Source organism: Copidosoma floridanum, unplaced genomic scaffold (assembly GCF_036245765.1).
Source record: "Copidosoma floridanum isolate Cflo_tuat_1 unplaced genomic scaffold, Cflo_Japanese_pri ptg000030l, whole genome shotgun sequence".
Classification (NCBI taxonomy): Eukaryota; Metazoa; Arthropoda; class Insecta; order Hymenoptera; family Encyrtidae; genus Copidosoma; species Copidosoma floridanum.
In genome coordinates, this window is record NW_028321907.1 from 8661358 (window position 1) to 8677578 (window position 16221).

Below are 16221 nucleotides of genomic sequence, written 5' to 3' on the forward strand. Positions count from 1 at the left end.
AATTAAATGTATCTTTTGTTTATAAAATTTATTAATAAAAACGAAAAATGAAACAAAAAGTGACTTGCACTCTTATCACTTATTAATACTTTTTAATAGTTCATTTGATGACTATTACAGATGTTTTTTGTTTGGCGAGTTTTTAAAAGGATTTCTGCCTTTTATATACTCACCGACAGGAGAAACGATTTCTTTTTGCCAAACCAGCTTGTGCTTATGTGTTGGCGTTATACTACTTTTATTGGGAGATCTTGAATTTAATCTTTGTACATTATTGAGATCAGATGGTACTTTCAACAAGTCTGGTGAGAGAGTAGCTTTTCTATATGACGAATTTCTAACAATCTCTGGAGATAAGCTTGTACCATTATTATTATTGGTGTTTTTTAATGCACCTAGAGACAATAACGTTGCCCCATTTGTGGCTGGATCCAACAACAATTTCTTAGTTAGCAATTGTCTGTCTGTGAAATAAAATTTAAATTGATTATTTTTGGTATGTAAAATTTTTACTTTTAATTCAGTTAAGATTAGAAAAAAAAGATATACCTGTTGCATTTCCACAGTTTCTAAGTTTGAGAGTAGTCTTCCTTACACAGTTTTTGACACTTTTTTCAATGTTCTCTTTGTTGTGGGGCTTTTCAAAGGTCTTGGAACATGTACAATAAACTTTTTGTTTTCTCATGTTTTTTATTTCTGTAGCTAAATATTTTAGAAACTTATCACACAAAACGTGAGGTAAATGCTTGGCTTCTCTCAAAAAACTCTCACATGACTTGCTTCTGTACATGGACCGTTTTTTTACAATACGCTCTTCATCCATTAAGTATCGCGAATAATTCGACAAGTAGGTATCATCCAGACTTTTGAAAATTGATGAATGTTCGTTGTCACCGTCGTAGTCATTGGTGGTGCTTAAGTCTGACAAAGAGCTCCGTAAACTTGAATTTTCGTAAAGTTCGCATTGTTTTTCCCAAAAAATGAAAGACTCTGTAGTATTGTGGTTGCAGTTATCATCGGTTCTTCTACATATATTGTACTGACTTGTACCATCCTGCAGCCTAGAATTGTTTTTTGTATATTTTGATTGCTTTTTGTCTGAAGCATCTTCTGAAAGATCAGCTTCATTGGCAGAGAAAATCTTTGTAGAATTCTGATGGTAAGAATTAATTTCATTTGCTAAATCTACTAAATACTTCCCAGTATTTTCAAGGGTTTTAGAAATATTATTGGGAGAAGTTGAAGTTGTAGCAGCGCGAATTACAGTAGATTCATCCAAGACAGTCCTTAGCCCATCTAGTTCACTTTTTTCCATACTAGATGATTTGTTTGATGAAATATTACTTTTAGCTAAACCAACATTAAACTCACGTTGATCAGAATCATTTTTGTACCTGTTGGCGTTTGTTTTGGATATATTTTGCAATAATGTAGGTTTAAACGGTATATATTCTGTACTTTGATCTTCATGTAAATTAAATTTGCTATTTTTTTCATTCAAATTAATGTTATTCATATTACAAGAGTTTAACGTGTTTTCATCCAAACAGTCCATGAAAATATCACTTTCAGAAAGTACATCCAAGTTTTGATCAAGAGGACTGATGGCATAGCTTGTATCATTTTCAAAAAAAGACTCTTTTAACGTAACATTTGGATCTTTAGCATTTGGCATGGCTTGACCAACAGCTTGCACACATCCTCTCACATTATCTTTATTCAAGCTGCTGCTGTTGCTATCATTACTACCACCATTGGAACAAGTACTATAAACTGAGGTATCACTTGTTCCATTTTTTCTCAATTCAGCATGCAAATCTGGAATCCAATAAAACAGATCTACTTAGGTATTACAAACATTGGTGAGCAACGTTGATTGAATGAAATATATGTAGGTAAAACCCATAAAACGTAATGTAATACTTCTATAGAAAGTGCTTTAACAACTGATACAGGTCTACAACTGGAACTGTACTATATTGGCCATACGTTTTGAAAAAAACGTGCTATTCTTTAAACAACTAAGAATTCTATAAGTATACTTGTGGGGCATTATTGCACGTGCGAAATCTAAATAACAATTCAGTACAAGAATAGTTACTCACCCTTAGGATCCAATCTATGGTTTTTTCGAAAATATTCGTTGTTCATTTTGCTGTGTATGGCAAAAATCACTTGTGCGCAGCACCACCTCTTTTCCTCGTTTCTCGGAAGAGAAACAAAACACGATTTGACTCAAAAGATTCACGATCAACAGTAAAAGTAAGTATTCATGTTTCATAAATTATAAATACAGTAAATCTAGTTGAGTTCAGAGAACAACACCATAACAGGTGGTTGCGGACTGCGGGGCCCTTTTTCTGCACTGCCGACCTTCTCCCGAGGAATATCGCGTTTCGAATGCCTGCTACTTAATCTGCTATACGTCTCTGCTCTCTCATGTGCGTATGCATGCCTATCCTATTCTATATCCTGTACCTTTTGGCCTTAAGGATGCGTGGACTGTGGACAAAAGTGGGCATGGTCAAAGTGAAAGCCGGTACTTTTAGGTATAAACACAAAAACGTGTGAGAGAGGGCGGGGAATCGGGGATACATACGTGTGTCCCTAAGCCATACATAGTGATATGTTACATGGAAAAGGGAAAGAGAAGAAGAATAAAACACAATCTCAAACGGTCGCTTTTGAATCTCGGACGGCTCTCTGATGCTCGCTTTTTTAGTTATACGTAACCGGTGTCGGTTAAAAAAATATGCCGACACTGACGTAAGTGCATATATGGGTGTAGGTGATGGGGCCCGATAAAGTCCTGGGGAAATGGGAGAGCGATAACGCGATATATGGAGGGCTCGCTTCGCCCTCCTCTCTGTCTCTAATTTCTTATCGGGGATGAGAAGACATCCCTGATTTATCTTAAGTACTTGCACTTAAGATTAGGATTTCCAACTATTTGTTTCTCACGAAGCTATTTTTCTGTTACAGGCCTTTATTTTACCGTTACAACGCGTACGCGAATGTTTTATGTCTCACAGGATGGTAATTTATATATTAAGTATATACTCGTACAACGCATTTCTACAAATGTTGATTAACGGCTGTTGCATATTATGCTAACTATGGACAAATGCACGAGATGTTTATATTTTGGTTGAGTTGTTTTTATACATGCATTATTTGTTATCATGGTCCATATTTATTTAATTATATTAGTGTCAGCATAGATTATTTATTGCATTTTTGAATAATATGGTAATGAAATGTCGGTATAAAAAAAGTAAAAGGTACAGGCATTTAACAATGATAATTCTTTATTCGATATACATAACAATATTTCTTTTCACTTTGGATTCAAACAAGATTCAGATTTACTCTATCTATTTAAAGGTAATTGCTGCTCTCGAAAGCTTTATGTACACTCGTGATAAAATTATCAATTTACTCATCGTCCTGTGCTCACAAAGCGCGTATCACATGATTCTCACATACCTTTTTCGTTGACAAAATATTGCACCCTTGGTGCTTACAATCGTATGATAAAGTTTTTTTTCCGTTCATAAATATTTACATAAATCATTATAAAAATTCAAATGGAATCCATAGTCTTTTTTTTTTTTTTTTTTTTTTTAGTAAAAGTTGAAATGAATCTATAAACATTGGTGACAAGAAAATTGAAAATTGTGGGTATTTTTTATCTATCACACTTAGGAATCAACAAGTCGTATGCATGTTGCAAAACTGATACAACATTATTTAGTTGATATAATTTGACATTATTATACTTTAAAAATGAATAAAAGTATGGGAACTAGTGTGAGAACGAAAAAAAAAAGTTTCATCAGTGCACATAAATTAAATAATTGCAACTGACTAGTCTTAACTTGGAATCTAAGAAAAATCCCACAGACGAACTTAATTACTCATTTGTACTTTGAAGTGTATACAATTACAAGATGTTAAAAGAATTCACCTACAATAGCCAAACGTTGAAGAAATGGTTGTGACTGACAGCTTAGTAAAAGATAATCTTCTTTTGCTGTTAGATTTGTAGGGTAATTGTGTTTTCTAATTCTTTCAAGCATGACCTGTGGGTCATAGTTAAACTTTTCTTCCGAAAAAGTTTCTTCGTTGTTAATGCTTTCATTTTTACCAGATCCATAATTATTATGAGTTGAGAAGTCTGCAGTTGCTTGCGACGCAGTTACAATTGTTTCTAAATTTTCACTGTCATCTGATTTGTAAGCTCCACTTGGGGGAGCTGTAACTCTCACTTTGTTTGTATCTTCCATTTCAGTTTTTTGCGTGCTGTTGGTTTCTGTATAACTTTCAGAGCTTTCGTTATCAGAATTACTACTCGTTCTGATTCTCTTTATTTTTGAAAGTTTTTCAATTCTTATAGCATCATTACTTGCTTCTCTTTTGCTCTCATCATCTTCAAAATACTTGATATCGGCAGGGTTTTGGTTTTTTCTATTTTTGACAGCAGCAAACTTGCGTATGCTGGCTTTTTTTTGAGAAAACAGGTTGTGCGGGTACTGACAACAATGAAGTGCACCAGGATCGATAGGATGAGCTTCTGTATTGAAAATGTAACCACCAGCATCTACAACACACTGTCCCCATTCCGTTTCAATGACATCACCATGTTCTCCTAAAAATTAATTTGAAAAATATATGTTTTGCTCGCGTTTACAAATATTCAAACAATTATTACCACATACCTGCATTATGAATGAAATTATCAGGATCAAATAGCAAGTACAAATATTTCGTTGTTTCTGAGAGGAAAAATGATTCCATTCTATCGGCTTTGCGATGATCTCTGACGTCATTTATTGTGGCATAGCCACACGTGGTTTTTGCACTGTGCTGCAGACTTTTTAGAATATCAACTCCAACTTGAATCAGATATGGATCACCAGTTGCTCTGTACAAATACATAACAGACTCAATTAACTCAGGCCTCAGCGGATAGCCTTCTCTGTTAGTTCCTGCCTCTCCTTGTGGAATGTTATAAAACTCTGGGGTAAAGCCAAACTGTTTCCATACTCTATGGTAATTATGTAATGATTTCATGGCATCTTCAACTTGACCAAAAAGACTGAGCACGCCAGGCCAATAGGCATCCAACGATTGAAACACCGGTAGAGTTACTTGTCCTTTTGTCATAGAAACCCAGAGGTGCCAGTCTTCTCGTCTAATGTACTTTTCAATGGCTGCTCTATGCTCGTGAAAAATAGCAGCCAACTCTGGATCTTGAAAGAGCAGAGTCCCCTTGGCTAAGTACTCGAAGTAGGAATCGACACCAGCACCTATTCCAGAATCCTGAGCGGTCCAGTGTCCAGTCATCACATCCACGTGGTTTCCCACCAAGCCAATATTAGACTTGTAATAGTGCAAAGCTTTCATTGCATTCATAGCTACCTCCTCGTATACAGGATCACCAGTCAACCTTGACAAAGTGCCAAACTCCAAGATGAAGGTGCCAATACCTGCTGTACACGTTATGGTCGTCTCACCGGGTGGAACTCCATACTTGAGATTGACAGTGCCATATGGCATCCCGGTAGGTGTGTCAAAGGCTACAATCAGTCTTCTGCTAATATCCTCTGCTAATCTTAGCAGAGGCCCATTACATGGCCAGCCGGGCTCCAGCTGCATCCCAGCTTTTTTCGACAGCAAGTGCGCGCTCAAAAGACCACCCACTACCCTGATGTTGGTCTCAAATACCGATACGTTGATGTTGGCCTCAAAGTCGGACCTCGAGGCGATGATCTCGGCGACTCGGCGGAACTCTGTGAAATTTCCCATCACAGCCAGCGTGTCGAGGGCGTCGATAAGGGTGAGCGAGAAGCTGCCCCAGGTATCGAAGCCATCGCAGCTCAGAGAGCGCAGCTCGTCGTAAGGATAAGCGTACTTAATGTAACTGGAGTACGCGTGGTCAAACATAGCACGTGTCTCCTCGCGTAGCTTTGTCAGGTCTTTTTTTTCGTACCTTTGGAGTACGCCACCGGCCAAGGACGCGCATTTTAGCACGATCAACAAGCTCACAAACACCATGAACATTTTCTAACATGTGTGATTGTTCGTCGATCGTTCGAGGATGATTGAGAGCTGCAAGTTGATAAGACGACTGTTGTTACATTGTATCATGTTTTAATCTTCTGAAATTGGTTACAACACAGTTAATTAAGTAATTCTTTTGAAAGACTTTCACAGCTTTTGTCGTTGCAGGTTAGGAAACTGTTGTGTACTGTTACACATCAGGAACAAATATGATTAAACTTTCGTCTATTAATTTTATATTGTAGTACAACCGGTGTGGAAGTTTATTAATTAATTAATAATATATAAAAAAATGTATTAACAGCTCTTGCACATTTTTTGTTCAAGAAACTAAACTAAAAACACTACGAAACTATTGTCGGTGTTCAAAGTAAGAAAGCTCAAGCCACGAACTTTACACGTCGGCAGGTGACGTCTGACGTATAAAATAAGTGTACCTATTATGTATTAATGATAAGAATTATCCCTGGCAGTACATGCATGCAGTTTGCGGATAGCAATCGATCAATAACTACGAGTCAAATAACAATAGTAATAACGAGTTATTACTTTGTTTTGTTTATAAGAAATTTCATACGAATAATATGGATAAACTTTTCTGTTGATATTTTCATATTTATGAATAAAAAGAAAAATCAGAGACTACAGTCTGATTCATTTGCTAGAGTTATTTATTTATTTTGTTTATGCAGTGCTACCTCAACTGCTGGCAGCTGCGGAATATAGAATACAGCCTCAAAGTTATACGCTTGCACAGGGAAAAACTACAAAAACCCGGTAAACGCCAGAGATTTTGGTAAACGTGGGTGTGTGGAATAGGGGATAGGTATTGCCTATTGTCAATTCAATTTTAAAATTTTTTATTGGCAAAACTTTGAAGTTATACAGCCATAGTACTTATAGTGCAGTTTGTTTATTCATTGTCATCGCGTACAGAGTTTAGAGTGCATCAGCGCCATCTAGCGTTGTGGATTTCGCGGACTAACGCAAACTATTTTCTAGGGGAACCGTCTTGAAAAAGTCCCTAGATTCTAGTGATTTACACCAGAAGTAAATCACTAGAAATGTATAGATATATATAGTGGGTGCGCCTATAAATAGACCTCGTGTGGCGCCAGTCAACTGTCGATACAGCAGGGCCGACATTATCGTTGCTGTACCGACGGTTGGTTGACTCAATCGAACTGCAGGTTTCCCTCTTATCTCGTGTCGACCGTCGATACAGCAGGGTTCGTAACACTAGATGGCGCTAGATGCAAATGCAATTTCGACCGACGATCGTTGGGGGGGGGTGGTTGCGTGCACGATATACGCAATACAACCAACGCGAGATACGCGTGGGGGACATAATTGTTCATAGAGGTATAATAATTACAATTATAATTATATTATACCTCTATGTAATTGTTACCTTTTTTGTCAAATTTTAGTATTTTTAGTATGCATGTGGCCATCAATCTCGAGCTGTATTGCGTAATATCGAAGCACACTAATAGACCCTTCACGTCTATGATTTTTGACCTAAACTATATATATCTATACCTATCTAGTGACTTACTTCTGGTGGAAATCACTAGAATATAGGGACTTTTTCAAGACGGTTCCCCTAGAAAATAGTTTGCGTTAGTCCGCGAAATCCGCAACGCTAGATGGCGCTGATACACCATACACGATGGCAACTCTGACAAATGGGAACAATTGTCAACAAACTTCGATGTTTTTTGCTGTTTTGTTTTGACTCCCATACTACACCGACATTTCGGAGTTTGTTAGTTGACAGTAACGCCATCGACCATGCGGCGTTACTACAGCCTGCGTAACTTATTAACTAAATGCAACGTGCAACTCGCAATTTTTCCGCAAGCGCGCACTCGCGCAGTTAACGCCGCCGAACGAGGGAGGAAAAGAGAAAGAGAGAGGACGAACGTAAAGTGTGATTTGGTGATAAACAAAGAGGAGGAAGTGTCAGATATCAGCTGTTACGGCAGCAGCAACACCACCAAAAAACAATAAACGGCTCAGAACTTTCAGCATACTGTTGATATACCTAATACAAAAGCAGGTACTTAGGTATATCGCCAAAGAGGAATTCTTAGGATGTTAAAAGGCTGGATGTTGTTTCATTGGACAATGGTTAGTCGTCGATTTTTCTAACACATCATGCGGGTGGAGGTGGACAGAGCAAGGAAGCGAAGAGCAAAAGACTCGAACATTTTTAGCACTGAGAGAACATTTATAAGCTCACCCGCCAACAAGCCTGACAGTATTAAATTATACGTGCATGGAGTATAACAAGCACTGACTTATAAAGAAAAGAGAAAGGCGGATATGTATCTAAGTATTGTGACAATTACTTGCCCCAGAGTTTAAAGAAATGGAAAATTTCATTTTGTTTCTGCACAGTATAAAGTAAACCTTTTTCCTTTTCATCTCGATCTGTACTCGGCTCGGTCGTCCTTGACTCTTTCTTGCGGCTCTCTCTCTCACTCTTTCCTTCTTCCTCGGTTGTTCTCTGTCGTCATCGAAAAATCGATCCGCTAGCAGAGAACAGGCCAGCTTCACCAGAGGCTGCACAGCTGCAGTGTCATTGCAAATCCGCGGTGACATTTGTTCGACAATGACACTGAACAGTCTTATTTGTTGGTAAGTTGATTTTTTCGTACCTGCTTTCGTATTTTGATTTTCTTTCGAGTCTATTTGATGAATGGGCTGCACTTGACACTCGTGTTTTCACGCAGGAAGTTATAGCATGTAGTGCGAGTTTTGCATTTCTTTGTGAAGCTTCAAGTGCAATATTTCAATGGTTTTTCTTTTTTTTCTTTTTTTTTTTTTTTTTTCTCTAGAATCTCATCATTTTTTCTAGTATATTATTATTATTATTTTTTCATTTCAATTTTAATGTACAATAGTTGACACAGTTTTTTACGGATAATATTACGATTTTTCTATTGTTTTTAGGTACCAGAAGAAAATTGGCACTTATGATAAACAATTGTGGGAAGAGACTGTGGAGCAGAAAATTTTTTCCAGACTTACTCATGTTCCTATGAAGTCGGCAAAATTCAAAACAGAACTCATAGATGTTGATTTTGTCAGAGGTAAAAACTATATATCTATTTTTACCGCAAGAATTTATCAACAAATGTTAACGTCTATTTTTCACCGATCGTAAAATAATTTTGGCTTTTAACACATAGGCTCAACTTATCCAAAAGTTCCAAATCATGGACTGGTGACGGTTGCTTATTTAGCAATTTTAAGACTGCTTATTTTACCGTTGACCGCGCGATGGTGGATTCAACAAACAAGCTTTCGCATTTATATTTTTTTCTTACTACTTTACGGCTTTCAGATGCTTAATATTTATATATACTTTAGTCACTACAACACTGAAAATGAAACTGAGGTAAGGATGTTTTTTATGTACCTAACTTGGATAGCAATAAAATAAAATTTTTGTTACGTTTTATTGTAATTTTCTAGAATGTCACAATGTCAGAAGTATTAATACCTACAGCAATGATGTTAATATTATGTATGGTACACTCTCAAATAGTATCAACAAATTCTGGTCCAATAATGTCTCACAAATATGATAAACAAAGAACGCGACGTTCCAGGCATAGTAGATCTTCTCTTAGTAAGCCAAGAACAAGAAAGAATATGCGTAAGTCAAATTGTTTACAAAATAATAGATAACAACAGCTCATTCACTTAGCGTTTTCACATTCTGCCTCTGATTTGTTTTTTTTTTTTTTTTTCACATTGCACACTTGATTTTAGGAGAGAACAAAGAAACAAAAACTATTAAAGATAAGGTAGCAGTGAGGTTTGCTAATAAATTAGTTAACGAAACTTGTACAGTGATAAGTAGTTCTAGTGAAATGCAAGAAGTTGTTTTAAATGACGGAAGAGTATACTCAGAAATTAAATCAAACCTTTCTGCTAATTCACAGCAGCTGATTGTCGAAAAAGAATCAGGTAGTTTGTTTACTTACTGAAAAATTAAAAGTATCAATTTTTCAATGAAATTAAATTTGGGTTTTATTTACCGATTTGTTAGATAGTTTAGGAGAAAATCGAGAAAATGAAAATAATATTCCTCAGGATGACGATGGCTTTGAGAGTTTGAATGGGAATGGTTCAAGTGATAATGACAGAGAAATATCGAAAGTTGAAATGGAGGACAATCAAGTTGAAAATATGACTAAGGAGAAAAAAGACAGCAGAACTTCAGGGCAAGCAAATTTTCGTTGTAGAATATCTGGTGAGTTATTTTGAGTCATCAAAGTCATAAGTGCAGTTTATTAGCACCAAGTAGTATGTATCATCTTTTTTTTTTGCAGCTCCAGAAGTTTGTAAGAAAAAGCAGGATTTTTCTGATAAAGATCTAGATGATTATGATAGCCCAGTAAGTGATTGTCAGACAATTGTTATTAGATAAGCTGTCTGCAACTTTAAATTTACATGATTATCATAATGTAAAGAAAAATTACAAAAAAGGACTTATAATTATTTCTAAATCAGAGTAGCGAGCATCTCTCAATGCAGAGTTCGAGAGACGGAAGAAAATATTGCGATAGCGAAGAAGAAGGTGATTGCGAAGAAATAACAAATCATCTTATGGATGCAGCTACTTCCGACGCGGAATGGATGGAAGTTGCAACAAATAGAGATGAATGTAGTTATAGGTATACGGAATAAATAATTGTCATTATAAATTCTTTTTTTTTTTTTTTTCAATATTGATAAAAAACGTAATGGTAAATTATACGTAGTTCTGAATTCGAAGAGTCTGACTGCCAAAGCGATACTGGACTGAATTATGAGGAATACCTAGAGTACCCCTTTGTATGTGAATTTGATGTTCCCCCATCAGTTCTCTTGAGCCCTTGTGCTTCTCACGAAAGAGGTACAAGCAACTTTTTTTTTCAACATCTTTGTATTCTGTCCAAAGTTTATACATTGAATTTTAATGGAAATACTGTTTAAATTCAGTTTCATGCACAATATGGACCCACAAGGACGTTAAGAAAGCAGAGCTTTCGGTGCTTGACATTAGTTACGCCATTATTTCCAAAGTAGAATCCCTGTCGAGTAATTTTTATTCCGGGCTTGTACTCGCCATCCTGTTGTCCCTTGTGCCTTCCTTTCGACGAGTCAGCAATCATTTTGGAGTAGATTCGGTGAACAACACCACTGTTGGTTCAGTAATGCTCGGCGAATTAACGTTACTTAATCATCAAACCCTCTCTAATGTGATTTGCGAAATAATCGACATTGCTTTTGGCTCAACGTGGACGTAAGTATACCCTAGCTGGTTATAATATTAAGATACATGAACCATGAAACGAAATAACGGAAATTTTTTTGTGCTCAGGGATCGGTTACTGATCTGTTGTTCGGCAGTTGAGAGGTTTGTTTTATCATCCCTGTTGTTTTTTCTATTAGCAGTTGCCGAGCGAACGTACAAACAGCGACTGCTTTATGCTAAACTGTTTTCTCATTTGACGTCGTCCAGACGGGCGCGAAAGTCTGATTTACCACATTTTCGTTTGAATAAAGTTAGAAATATTAAAATATGGCTCAGTGTACGATCATATCTTAAGGTATGCCAATGTCGCGGATCATACATTTTTTTTGCGACTCGAAATTTCATCACGACTAATAATTTTATTGGTATGTTGTAGAGAAGGGGACCTCAGAGATCGGTCGATATTATCGTATCCTCGGTATTTATCATCACATTGATTTTATTGTCATTCGTTTCATTTGAATTGATAAAGGTACATCAAAAAGTCTCAAACAATTTTCTTATCATTTTTACGTAAAAATTCTTATTGAAATAATTATGTAGGACCTTGACAGTTGGAGCTACAATTTTGAAGCGATTTTTTGGAGCTTTACTTTCGGGGTATATATTTTAAGATTTATGACACTTGGTACAAAAATACACAAAAAGTATCGAAATCTCTCTGTTCTAATTACTGAACAGGTAAATATTTTGAATTTTTTTTATTTAATGCCGATAAAATTTTTTCAAACTAACACACTGTATTTTTGCTGTAGATAAATCTTTATTTACAAATTGAACAGAAACCCCACAAAAAGGAAGAGCTCATGGTTGCTAATAATGTGTTAAAGTTGGCAGCAGATCTGATAAAAGTAATTTCCACACTACCTTAAATTTTCGGTGATTCCATGATTAAAATAATTTTTTTTTTTTTAATTTTGCAGGAGCTAGAAAGTCCGTTCAAAATTTCTGGATTATCAGCCAATCACCGGTATGTTCTAACCATCACAAAAGTTGTATTGTTATCGGCCCTGTCCGGAGTATTTTCTGAGTTGTTGGGATTTAAAATTAAAATTAAGATTAAATAAATTAAAATGATTGTACGAAAAATGACACATATATGTATATTTTAATTGAAGCAACTTTTTAAAACACAAACCAACGATTGCGATTTTCAAGTATAAAAATAGAAGTACAAAAATAATACCTTATGCAAATGTATTATTTTCTTATGCTATTTTCGAATTTTTTACCTTCAGCAACGTTAACGAAATATTTTTATTAATTACGAAATGTTTAAGAATGTTACTACGTACACAGCATCATGGAGTGACGGATTGTGTCGAAGCTTGCAAACATTTACAAATACTGTTTCTAATAAAAATTTAACGATGTTACGATTTGAAAATGTACCAGTTCTGCGAAAAGTCTTGACAAAGAATTTTTAAACTACAACTAAGAAATTAAAAAAAATTATGAATTTTATGATGTCGACGACTGTTGTCAAAAAAAAAAAAAAAAAAAAAAAAAAACATTTCGTGACATGATTAGTGTTGATGATTGTTGATAGCTTTTAAAGTTACATAAACAGACCTGTTTTTTTGAATATGCAAAAAATTATGTAAAGTAGGAAAAAATTTGTTTATATAGGTTCATGTTATCTATAAATTAATTGTTTCATAATAAAATAAATATCGATCGTTTCATCTATGAAAATTCTGTTGTAAACTCATTGAAAAGAAACACCCATTTTACTTTAAATTAACTTTACATTTATTTTAAAAAAGATGTTATATGATTTTTTAAACCTACAGTCAGATTTTTAATATATTTTTATTCAAAGTGAATCGATTAAATACTTTTTCACTAACATATCATTAAACACTCAATTTTTTACTTTCATTTGGTCTTATCTGTTCTTCAAGTATTTATTACACTTATAACATACACCTACTTGTGTAACACACAATACAAGAATTAAAATTTCATTCGTAAACGTGAAAATGTTGAGTGTTGTAGGTGATGGCTACAGCAACAGGAGAAAGTGATAGTGTCGGACGCAATACCAATACCAAGAAAAAGCGTAAGCAAAAACGTAAAAAAATGTGTAGATGCAATTGCTGTTGTATTAGAAAATTAAACTACGATCGTGTATCTACAGTTCTACTTATTATAAACTAGCGGTAGATAAAATTGGCATGTTTTATTTAATAAATTAGGTAATTTAAAATATTATTTTTTTAAAAAGGTACATGTAAAGTAAATAATATTTCGTATTTTATCGAACAAAGAAATTCAGTGATCAATTAAAAAATGACTAATAATATAAAAATTTATTTAGAATTCGAGTATGTGTGTTTCATAGGAAATTGGAACATTCGATTTCATTCAGAAGTGTCGGTATGTCAGTAAAAAAAAAAAATAAAAAAAAAAAAATAAATGACTGCACAATTAAATATAAATAAGACAAATGTAATACAAAATTATATACATAAAAATTCCTTGATTAAAGTTAGGGTCACTGACGGTCTCAAAAATTACTGAAGCAGGTCATAATTATTTGAATGTAAAAAAAAAAAAAAAAAAAAAAAAATAAAAATAAAAAAAAATAATAATGATAATAATTATAATTTTTACAAATTAAAAATTGCAATGTAAATCGTTAAAGATTATTGAAAATTAAATCAAATATGCATTTGAAATTACAATTTTTTTATGCTGACACTTTTTTTCTAGTTTGAAATTACGTCGTAATTACATAAAACATTAAGTCATTATTTTACGAACTGTCGATTTAATTTCAATCTGCATAAAAAAATCAAGTAAAATTAGAAATTTGTAAAATTTCAATTAAATTTGTAATCAAAATAAATTTTAACATCTAGCTACACCGAAAAAAATTTCTTCAATCAAAATAAACATTTATTTAAATGCAAACAAATAAAAATATATATACAATTAAAATATTTATTCAAATCAAATAATATTGATTTAAATCAAATAAATAACTTCCTTATAACTTGATATTTAATAAATTCAACCCAATAATTGCTTTATTCAAATAAATATTATTTTTATTTTTAAATAAACATTTATTTGAGTTCACGAAAAATTTTTTATGCAAGGTTTTATGTATTTTTTATCAACTTTTTAATTTTAACATTTAAAATACTCTGAGATTTAGCTAATTTACCTTCAGAACCCTTAATTTTTAAAAAAGTTTTCTTACACTTTATCTTGCAACACTGCACATCTGCAAAAACCACACACCACCGTAAACATTATACTGTGGACTCAGAAATAAGCATGACCTTATTTACACTCAACTATAGCTCTACATTTTATGTTTGCATAATATGTATGTACAATCGCGTGATTTATATATAACTTCAGCGGTGTGCATAATTCAAGTCTCACCTTAATTTTTTAAGATTGCTCAGCAGCCCTATCATCAATATTTGATTAAAACTGACATCTCAAAAATCTTAAAAAACGTATAACAATTTTTAAGACATTAAGACACCTCTACAAATCTTTTTCTACGTCATACTATATTAATTTTTTTGTTTATTTATTATTAATTACTCATCTTAATTTATTTGTTTGTTTGTTTTCGAAAATTACCAATATTTAGACTGAAAACATGATTGCAGATTAATAATTATCATTAATAAGAACTTTTGTTTTTTCAGACCCGAGTTCGGCACTTGTCTATGAAAAAAAAAAAAAAAAAAAGAAAGAAAAACAAATAAAAACATAAAAAAATTATCTGACGAAATCCAAGTAAAAGTGACGTTTGCACGCAATGGAAATCGCGAACTCTCCGTTCCTAAGCCGTTTTTTACTTTTTTACTAGTGCTTTTCACGAACAGCAGTTCAATAAAACGAATTTTTGATGTGTCTGTGAAAACTTTTTTTTTATTTCTTTCCTTAAACAATAAGTGAATTAATAAGTCTTTAAATGTTGATGTTAAAAAAATATCAATTGAATGAAAGGAGTGGTAATTTTTATTGAATACTGACCTGAATTCTATGGAGAGCAAAAGTTTGCCGTACGTAATCTTGGAAAAGCTGTCAAATAATACACATATCTACATACCTGTAGATTTGCTGTTTTTGTTTTTTGACCGCACAGTTTTTCAAGCTAAAAATATTGTATTTAAATGTTATATTTAATTAAACTTGTAGTTATATTATTAAAAATTATTTTCCTGATCTAAATGAAATTCATCCTGAAAAAAAAATGTAGTAATGAATAGTCAACAGGCAGCGGAAAATTAATTGCTGGTGAGGAATGAAAAAAAAGACAATAAAAATAGAAGGGTATGTTGTGTTGACACGTCAAAAATAAGAGGGGGTGGCTCACGAGCGTAAGCACTGGCATACAAACATGTTCTCATATGCCATCATACATGTACACAGTTTGCGTAAAAAGAATGAAATACTGAAATAAATATAAGCGACGTATAAAAATAAATGAAACCACATAAATGGAAAAATAACAATTATTAAGTTAAAAAGTTTAATTTATGTTGTATTTTCATTTATTGTTATGTTATGAATATTTCGCTAGCTGCACAGTTGCATGTTAATTGAGGATTAAATTTGAAGTTGTGTAAGATTTTCAGTGTTAATTTATTTCTGTTTTTTAGGATTTTCAAAACAACAAGAACCCAAAAAAACAAAAATTCGTGCATTTTTATTGTTGGCTGCACATTTGTATATTAATTACGTTAATATATCTTTCTTACACTTAATAAGTAGCAAATAATATATTGCAGAGACTGACGGCACGCGCATCAATCAAAAATAGCTTCCGTTGCTCCAAAATCCTAATTCTCGTTCTGGTGTGAATAAATAAAGAT

At 33.6% G+C, this 16221-nt stretch overlaps 3 protein-coding genes across 5 annotated transcripts; 1 reads left to right on the plus strand and 2 right to left on the minus strand.

Annotated features, from left to right (window-relative positions):
• Positions 1–72: 72 nt before the first annotated feature.
• LOC106646731 (uncharacterized) lies at positions 73–2416 on the minus strand. Its single transcript, XM_014362854.3, has 3 exons — positions 2106–2416; positions 550–1818; positions 73–464 (listed from the first exon to the last, which is right to left on the minus strand). Exons 1-3 carry the CDS (start codon positions 2149–2151, stop codon positions 115–117), a joined length of 1665 nt encoding a protein of 554 aa, XP_014218340.2. The 5' UTR covers positions 2152–2416; the 3' UTR covers positions 73–114.
• A 1200-nt stretch (positions 2417–3616) lies between these two features.
• Positions 3617–6534, minus strand: Edem1 (ER degradation-enhancing alpha-mannosidase-like protein 2). 2 transcript variants are annotated; one of them, XM_014362762.2, is made up of 3 exons: positions 6215–6534; positions 4719–6111; positions 3617–4648 (listed from the first exon to the last, which is right to left on the minus strand). In XM_014362762.2, the coding sequence occupies exons 2-3, from the start codon at positions 6061–6063 to the stop codon at positions 3954–3956; spliced, it is 2040 nt and encodes a 679-aa protein (XP_014218248.2). In that variant the 5' UTR covers positions 6064–6111; positions 6215–6534; the 3' UTR covers positions 3617–3953. The 2 variants fall into 2 exon arrangements, with proteins under 2 accessions (XP_014218248.2, XP_089452873.1); XM_089596747.1 differs by having other exon boundaries at positions 4719–6534.
• Positions 6535–7896: 1362 nt separating this feature from the next.
• phtf (putative homeodomain transcription factor) lies at positions 7897–12994 on the plus strand. Of its 2 annotated transcripts, none has more exons than XM_014362924.2 (15): positions 7897–8706; positions 9022–9161; positions 9261–9469; positions 9547–9730; positions 9847–10044; positions 10127–10330; positions 10410–10474; positions 10591–10754; positions 10842–10975; positions 11062–11365; positions 11444–11672; positions 11754–11849; positions 11921–12058; positions 12133–12228; positions 12301–12994. In XM_014362924.2, the coding sequence occupies exons 1-15, from the start codon at positions 8681–8683 to the stop codon at positions 12442–12444; spliced, it is 2331 nt and encodes a 776-aa protein (XP_014218410.2). In that variant the 5' UTR covers positions 7897–8680; the 3' UTR covers positions 12445–12994. The 2 variants fall into 2 exon arrangements, with proteins under 2 accessions (XP_014218410.2, XP_014218418.2); XM_014362932.2 differs by having other exon boundaries at positions 11754–11795.
• The last annotated feature ends 3227 nt before the right edge of the window (positions 12995–16221 follow it).